Source organism: Chelon labrosus, assembly GCF_963514085.1.
Source record: "Chelon labrosus genome assembly, chromosome: 12".
In the NCBI taxonomy this organism is placed as follows: domain Eukaryota; kingdom Metazoa; phylum Chordata; class Actinopteri; order Mugiliformes; family Mugilidae; genus Chelon; species Chelon labrosus.
The window spans coordinates 10,963,980-10,972,597 of NC_140345.1; the positions used below are offsets into that span (position 1 = coordinate 10,963,980).

An 8,618-nucleotide genomic window follows, 5' to 3' on the forward strand; every position below is an offset into this window, starting at 1 on the left:
AAGTAAGTCATCACTCATGTTCCTTTTTAAAGTGAGTTTATTCAATCAAATATCCATGCTGGTATAGCTGACGTGTGTGTCGTGTGTGTGTGTGTGTGTGTTGAAACAGATTGTTGTTTGCATGGGCTCATGTCTAAATGATGCTGGTACAAGTTCTTCAGCTTTTTCACAGCTTACAATGGAATTGACTTAAAAAAGTTAGAGAAAGCTGTATGACATTTTCAAAAGTACACCCTCCCCCCACCTCCAAATCTATAAAGAAAAAATGTTTTAAATAAGGCAGGTACTTCTGGTTGAGTTCTCACTAAAGGGCATGGCTAGTAACATCGATGCTAAAATCAACACGGCAGCAAAACTGACATGCTCAAAGTTCATTCAAACAGCTGCAGGCAACACATCTGTGACACCACGACATCCAGGAGGCACACCGTTGACTCTGTAACCCATAACTCAGTTAAATTAATGCCAGTAACATCGGTCTTTGTGAATGTAACACATTTAAATAAAATAAAATAAAATAAAATAGAACCCTGAAGCACTGACTGACCACGGTTTGTCCTTTTCTGACTAATGTATAAAGGAATGAGAAGACAAAGGAAGCAGCCTTTACCTCTGAAATTATGGAGAGCCACATGAACAGAAACACCAGACATTAAGTTACTCAGAGCAGAAAGACAATTTGAAACATGTAAGCTTTGAGTGAACCAGCAGCTTTTCCTCAAAGATCTTCATACTGCTCATCTGAGAGCAGAGAACTGCCACATATCCTAAAATTCAGTTTTGAAGTGGCTCATTTAACTGCTGTTTTATTTGTTTTTTTTACTGGAAAGAACATAAATGATGCTTTAAGACATTTTGAAAGGTACAATTATAAATATCAGAACTTTCACGCGTTTAGCTGCACAACACACTTAAAAAATGACCTACAGTATATTTTTTTTTTTTTCTGACACACAAAATACAGTACCATAAAAAATAAATCCAGAGAAGTCGATAAAAATGGACCCGGAAAACTGCTCAAGCTCAAATTTCAAGCTTTTGTTTATTTAGCCACTATACCTGCCGTTACGATTCATCCTTAGACGCTGTAAGAGTTGTGCTCAATTTATTTTTGATTACAAACACAATAAGCGTCTTCCTGCAGGATGATGGATGGTTTTGAATGTATTGATAAGCGATGCACAGTGCTGTAATTCTGACTAATCGGCCACTTCACACAAGCAGCACCGCTCTCCAACAATGATGGCTTCTCTGCACGTGATCTGTGAGAGGCAATGACTAAATGAACAAAAGAAAATGAACCTTGTATGCTTTAAACACGACTTAACTTAGAACTTCACCCCCTCAAAGCCATTTTTACATTATAAACCTGTCTCTAGATAGAAAATATTTATAGAAAATCCAAATCAGATCCATCTTCTTCTCATTCTCATTGCTCTGTTTGTGCACTGAGCATGTCAGCCTCTAATTTAACAGCTTTTAACTGGACAGCCCACCACTAACATGCAGATAACCACACCCTGTTTGTTACTACAAAGATCTGCACGAGTGGAAATATAACCGCATATTTAGTTTTAATGTTGTATTTAAAAAAGACCAGCTCTAGAAACAGCTTTATAATGTGAGAACAGCTCCTGTAGTTTGTAAAAACCAGAGGTTGCACGACCCCTTTAGCTTGTTTAGAAACTCAAAAATTGTGCTTCGTCAATGCAATACATTCGTCATTAAAAACCACTTAAACCCACATTGAACAAACTCAGTGACTCCTACACTACTTATGAGGAAAATACTTTGGATCAACCCTCCCAAACCCCCCGAACTCACACTACAGGAATAAATATGATCTGGCTTTAAATGTACAGTTAACTATATATTTATAACAAAAACATGTATTATCAATGCACCAGTTGGATGAGTCCTTCTGTGAAGATACCCTTTGTTGTTCATGTGTGTTTATTTGAGAGTATGTGTTTCTCTGTAAGTGAACAAGTATGCCATTTAAAAGTTTCTCCGTTTGTGAGAAACACTTTGAGTATTTCTACTTCTACTGAGACCTGAAACAGCCAGCAGAGACGCCTGATCCATCACAATGATATGACAAAGGAAGGGAATAATTATAAGTGGACGACAGCTAAACGTTTGGACAAAATTAGAAGGGCTGTTAATTATTTCTATCTGGTCATGTTCACTTGTTGATTATCATTTACATAGTTCCACGTCAGTGAAATTAAATGACATGCCGGTCCCTTTGGGACGGCTGAGGAAGAAGAACTAAACAAAATGTCAAGGCATCCTCTTGAATGTCAAACTGTTTTAAATGTGAGTGCGCATGTCAGGAGCATTGTACTGTATGAGTATCTCAGGCATAGCATGACTTCACATTCAGGATGATTTAAGAGTTTTCACCTCCAGGTGAGCTGAGAATGTTCTTGATGACACGAGCGCCAAGTGAACCTCCTCCCGGTCACCAGGTTTGTTTGACTGTCGTAGTTCTAATTGTCTAGCTTGGGCTACCTGTATGTCCAGGTAAGGAATATCCAGAGGTCACTGACAACCTCTTGTGTTTGTTCAGTAGCCCTGGAGAGACCTGCTACTGGAGGACGAGGCCAACCTGAAACACATTTTACAACATTTTAGTTCTAATGAAAATGATACAGACATGTTTAAACCTGGTGTAAACCTAGTACCTGGATTTACACACACACATTAAAAGGTCGCAGCACAAACCGTCACCTAGGTTTAACTGTTATTGTTATAACTTAACAGATATTCTTAGCTTGCTAATACAGTATGTGAGAAGCATATCGGACCTGACGCTTCAAAATACTGTTGAAAAGATGAATTAGAATTACTTTAAATTTATATTTCACATATATATAAATAAATATACATAAAATCAACACGCTAATAATAAACTAAATGACCAAATGCTGCCACTTAGGTTAGCTTAATCTGATATATTCTGTCTTTAAAACTTTATTTATATATGCATGTTTCATACCTACACTTGCAAAAGTTTTGGCCTCCTTAAACTGTAACTATTGAAGGTTTATTACTGGTGCAGACTGCAGCAGTGACTTCCTGCTTACAGGGCTAATTGCTCTTGACTGGTAGATTTATTTATATGTTACTACAGTCTAGACTATACTGAAGTTTTGTTAATGCCACCTGATTTAGTAAATCTCTACTCTAAACTTAGCTAGCAGCTGATAAGAATGAAGGAAAGCCTTCACACGCTAACTTAGAAAAGGATTTACAAATAGCTGGTACAAACAAGTCCAAGTGAGTGAGGACAGAAAGGATCAACATCTAATAGAAAGTATTGTCACCTTCATCAAAGTAGTATTACTCCACTTAGTACTATTACTAATAATCTCAACACCAGCATTTCAGTCCATCTAACTTGCACAGCTTGCATGTAATGTAATGCAGCAGTGGGTTCATATCAACTGTGATATTATCTAGACTCTCTAGAAGTGTCTTTCATTAATTAACTAGACTTTGACTAATAGCTGATGTCGCCATAATAATCATCTCAGTAACATCATCTCTGCTGACCTTATCAGGGTCCATAGGGGGACATTTCCAGTTGTAGAGGTAATACTGCAGATTTCCATCTCCTATGCCAAACTTGAGCTTCTCCAGAAACACCTTATTCTCCATTAGATCCAAGGCGTTGAACACATCAAAACCTTTCTGTTGAACACACAGAATGAGCGCCATGATTAATCACAGAGCAGCAAGAAAACAATCAAGGTCCTGGTTTAACTAAAAAAAAAACTGATCAGTAGGAACCTCTATATCTTCCTTTTAACACCTGATACACCAAACCATCAAAGAACTACCGGCAACAAAGGCAACTGTGACGTCATCTCATATCGCCTGAGTCAGGGGGAACAATCTGCCACAGCCAACAGCTACAGCAGGTACATATGCAAAAGACTAGGAAACTGGAAGAGCTACTATTAACAGGGAGGCTATAAACTGTCGTACAGAGCTTGCCTCTTCTGAATAATGCTGATGCTGTTGATCTACAGTTTATTCATTCTAGTTGATGGTGCTGTATAAACATTTATGTGTATTTTAATGTTCAGATTAGATAAAAATGTTAAAATGAGAAAAGGCCTTTTGTGTGTCCTTTCAGCTTTTTTTGTTTTGTTTCCTTCATCACTGGAAAACCTTCAGCTTCAACTGGCCCATAACTTCATCGGCAAAACTAACACCGCTCTTCTAAAAGATATAAAATAACTTTCCAATCATCACACTTTCAGAGACCTGACCAGCTTCCTGTCCAAGAAGCACTGGAAGAACTAGAAGTCCCTTAGCATGGGGTGTCACAGACCATACACTGATTGTATTGGCAAGTGTTTCACAGTAGAAGGTTACATTACCAGTTTGGCCAGGATCAGTGCATCATTCATTAAGTCCAGTAGCGGGGTTTGTGTATGAACGTTGTAAAAAGAGTAAGCAGCCTTCAGGCTCCTATGGAGAGGGTGATGCATCACAGTTGAGGGTAAAGTGTAGAAACTAGTGAAGTCTGTCAGTACGCCACCAGCACCCTGAGAGAGACAAACACAACAGAAGTTTAAATGGACCCGAAGAGTCAAACCTTTGGTGTTGAGCAAAGAAACTGATTCAACAAACCTCTACTACAAATGTGTCAATGATGTTATCCTGTGGTAAGAACCAGTGAGCCACCTCCTCCTCTCCCATTGAAGGTGCAAGCTGGAAACGTCTCAAGTATTTCTGTAGCAGCTCTGTAACCTGATGGATGTCACGCCTCTCCATCGGCCGCAGACCTGGAGTCTTGGTGCTCTATATGCGGTGGAGAGGTAAAGAGAGAAAGGCTTGTAGTTTTGCCATTAAATAGTAATAGAGAGATCCTGACAAGTTTAAGTGTTTACATCTGGTAGTCTGTAGAGTTTCATGGTTCTCTGCAGGGTCATGTTTCTGCTCAGATGGGAAAATTTAACTTCCACAAGCTTTCTAGGGTTCAGAGAACGGTGCCAGTACCTGAGTAAAGATCAGTGGAAAAGAAAAGTTAGGGATTATCTTTCTGACACTGTATCCTGTGTTGAGCAAGAGTATTGTATAGCGTACCTGCATGTAGACACAGGTTTAGGCAGTACAACTCCAGCTGTGTACACGGCCTGAAATATTCCTTCTAGGTTCACCCTCCGTGTTATCTCTCTGATTAGCACAGGAGCAACACGCTTCGAACGCAGCTTCTTATGAACACACAGGAAGTTGATTTCTACCATCCTCTTCAGTCTGGAACAGCAAAAAACAAAGGAGATGGACTATGCATTAGCGTAAAAGAGTTTACATTAGCTCACATCTCTGTATATATGATATGTTAAGTGCTCACGTGTCATAGATGCGTATATCTGCAGGGATGGCACTGATGAAGCCAACAAGCTTCTTATTTGAGGACACTCTCACTCCACAATGCCACTGTGGTAACCAGCCAGGTGGACGTAGAGCCCTGAGAGGGGACCGCATGTTTAGTGAGAGTACAAATGTGATAAACATAAATAATATCAGAATTAAACAATTACCATTTGAGAAAGTTTGGTGAATAGTCGAATCTGAACATGTTATCGTCATCCTCCACATAGTTTTCATTTAACAATGTGTACAACTCCTTCAGCTGAAAAAGAAAGACACAACCAATTACTGCCAATAATGCATCTTGTCTATTATTATTATTATTATCTCAGTATTTTAGGCCAACACTTACTACATCTGCATTACTGAGATCCAGCGTGTCCCACATAAAGCCTTGAGGTAAAGAATATGGCTCCTGTCTGATGTTTTCTTTGTCAGCTTCAATTGGCCCATGACTTGTCACTACTTCATCTGCAAAAATACGGCAGCTGTTATCAGAGATATACAATTATTTTCCTATTAACATACTTCCAGAGTACCTGAAAGTTTCCTTTCCTTTCATTCTGCTCAGGAGATTTTCATCGTATCACAAACCTGATGTGTCTCTTTCAAACAAATGAAACCACAAAACTGCTGACAGCATCCATCGTGCTCTATGGAAATCTGCTTATGTGGTCCTGTGTTGACCAGACACGCCCGTGACTTGAGTGATCCTACACGGACCTGACTCTTTGGGGAATGGTTGTCATGGAAACGGTTCAATCTAATGCCACGACACTTAGCGTGCCCAGTGAGGATGCCTGGACCCCCACTGTACCACACAGCTGACATGTTTTTGGACGCTAGCTTTGAGCAGCACAGGCTGATGAGATAAAACCAGAAGATGGCACTGATGCACAGGAAGCACCGGCCTTTTGTTGACAGTAGAAATCATTCTGTTTAGTTAGGAATGCAATTTTACAATAAATAAATAATGTTTTTCATCAACTGTTATCACTGAATAATTCAGAGTTCACGAGGGACCAGCATTAAAAGCTTCACCTCAACATGACATTAAGTATTTTTGCAGCACAATCAGAATAAATCAGATATCAACTGAGCAATCACTGCTCTTGCTCTCTTGCTATTAATTTAAGTAGGTACTTACTTAACTTCGGGACAGGTTGGGTGTCCCAGAACTGGTACTTGTGCTTGGCTGCTTCGTCGATACTCTTTGCTGGGCCCTGGCAGGAAAGCAGCTCCATGGCTCTTTGGATATCCTGCAGCTTCTGAATAGGCAAGCCAGGGTTCTGAGCACAAGGAAGGGACATGCACACAAAATAATATGTAAACAACACAAGTCTACCGCTCTCTTGAGTGTGTGACTTTACGCATAGTGTGTATCTTTTAGCCACAGGTTGAATTTCTGTTCCAAAAAGACACAACAGAGGGCATGTGTTAGATTAAACAAAAACCATGCCAGCCGGTGTTTATTTCATTATTCACAGTGCCATTATGGTTACTCATAGCAGACTGTGAGTAACCATAATGGCTGACTAAACACTCATGTTTACAAAAGGACTTGTGCTTAACATTGTTACTGTAAGTATGTTTACATGCACTTGTAATCCTGTCACACGTTTCATGTTCATTGTTTGCACTGAACAAGACAAACCTGGATAATCGTGTCTTTGTTAATAAGTGGAAGTAAGTGTGACCTAACAAATGATAGTTCCACATGAATTTCAATTTTGCAAAGCATCATTACATTATTCATAATGATGTTGTTTGTGTTTAACTGACATCCTATTGTAACGTGAACTGAGGAAGCACGAGCCCAAGCGCACAAATGGTGAAGTAGTTCAGGAAGCATGCAGAATTCGTTTAACTAGAATAAAGCTTTTTTTTTTTCTTGGTTTCTACAACCAGGACGCCAGTTGTATGTACACGGACAAAAAATAAATAAATAACTGGGATAGTTATGTCAGTCATGGCTGAGCTTGTGCTGCTACCATAACAGACAACAGTAATTTAATGTCAGTCTGTCTGGTCTGTCAAAGGACATTTATTCTGCTTTACCTGCTCCACCGTCAACACTAAGTTTAGCTTTTTGATTGCTCTGAAAAGGGCGTGAGCACATTACACTGGGCCATCACCATCACACCTTGATCTCCTGAGAGTCAGAGGCAGAGTCAGACTTGGCTCCCCCCGAGCTTGGCTTCTCTTTCTTCCTCTTCTGCTTCTTCTTCTTCCTCTTGGCCCCCAGGTCTCCCCCAGGACTGCTACAGACAGGAAGACAAACCCACAGGACATCAGTGGACGGAGGCTGCCTTTGCTGGTCTCACACGCGAAGCTAACGTTAGCTACCATAGCAACGAATGACAGCTGAGCTACTTAATATTAGCCAACTAACGGTTTGTATTATCATGTCATTCAGCCGGGATGCTAACCGGTAGCATAAATGTACGTGAACACACAAGCAGTTAAAAAATAAGCCACAGGGGCATAAACGCTTTATATTAACCCATCTTCTGACCTTAAAATGACGGCCTTTTAGCAAACACCCTAGCTGTGTTTGGTGCTAGCCTTAGCAAGCTAACCGCGCTAGCCACACATAAATAACGTTACTGCGTTTCCCAGCCGGACCGGACAGGCCACCCTCACCCTTGCATATGCTCATTCTCCTCCTCGTTGTCTCCGTCTATACCGCAGGTGTCCTGGTCGTCCAGCTCCAGGCTCTGCTGACTGGCCGCGGATTCACTGTCCTCCGCCATCATTAAAAAATGTTTTTTAAAAAAAATAGTCAGCCCCCGTATAATAGAGCTCACGGGCAGCGGGCGAGAGACGGAAAAACAAAGAAAATGTCGAAGGAAACTGCGCCGCCCAAAGGCCGAAACGGGGAAAACAACTAAACTCTCCCAACATCAAACACAGCGGCACCCAAACTAAACAGCTATCCAGTTCTAGATGCACACAAATCTCATTAACTACTTTTAAACATCCATATTCGTTAATATCATAACATAGTTTTCTATAAAGTAATGCAAAAACATTTACCTGACAGTGTGCACACAGCAGCTTCCAGTATTAAGTGGTTAGTGTTACAACGGCCCAGGTTTTGTGAGTATGTTTTAATCCAGCGCTGTTAAAGCACACTAATATTTGACATTTTTCTTAATTAATAGGACTAAATGAAGACAATATTTATTTTTTCCACCTGTGCATTCTTTTCAAAAGAAGCCCATAGTTAT

General features: G+C 40.2%; 1 protein-coding gene across 3 annotated transcripts; it reads right to left on the reverse strand.

Moving 5' to 3' along the window:
• Window positions 1-19: 19 nt before the first annotated feature.
• Window positions 20-8,527, reverse strand: nmt2 (N-myristoyltransferase 2). Of its 3 annotated transcripts, XM_084557071.1 has the most exons (12): window positions 8,032-8,527; window positions 7,532-7,649; window positions 6,536-6,677; window positions 5,741-5,859; window positions 5,559-5,650; window positions 5,369-5,485; window positions 5,101-5,271; window positions 4,905-5,013; window positions 4,645-4,815; window positions 4,392-4,559; window positions 3,559-3,696; window positions 20-2,611 (listed from the first exon to the last, which is right to left on the reverse strand). In XM_084557071.1, exons 1-12 carry the CDS (start codon window positions 8,142-8,144, stop codon window positions 2,591-2,593), a joined length of 1,479 nt encoding a protein of 492 aa, XP_084413197.1. In that variant the 5' UTR covers window positions 8,145-8,527; the 3' UTR covers window positions 20-2,590. The 3 variants fall into 3 exon arrangements, with proteins under 3 accessions (XP_084413197.1, XP_084413196.1, XP_084413198.1); XM_084557070.1 differs by lacking the exon at window positions 20-2,611 and having other exon boundaries at window positions 2,985-3,696; XM_084557072.1 differs by lacking the exon at window positions 20-2,611 and having other exon boundaries at window positions 2,985-3,696; window positions 7,904-8,083.
• Between the last annotated feature and the right edge of the window lie 91 nt (window positions 8,528-8,618).

Coding starts and splice junctions, on each gene's coding strand:
- nmt2 (XM_084557070.1), bottom strand. CDS start 8,144: ATGATGGCGGAGGACAGTGAATCCGCGGCCAGTCAGCAGAGCCTGGAG. Junction 5,860..6,535: donor CCAACCTGTCCCGAAGTTAA/GTAAGTACCTAC, acceptor GTATTTTTGCAG/ATGAAGTAGTGACAAGTCAT. Junction 4,816..4,904: donor AACTCTACAGACTACCAGAT/GTAAACACTTAA, acceptor CACCGCATATAG/AGCACCAAGACTCCAGGTCT.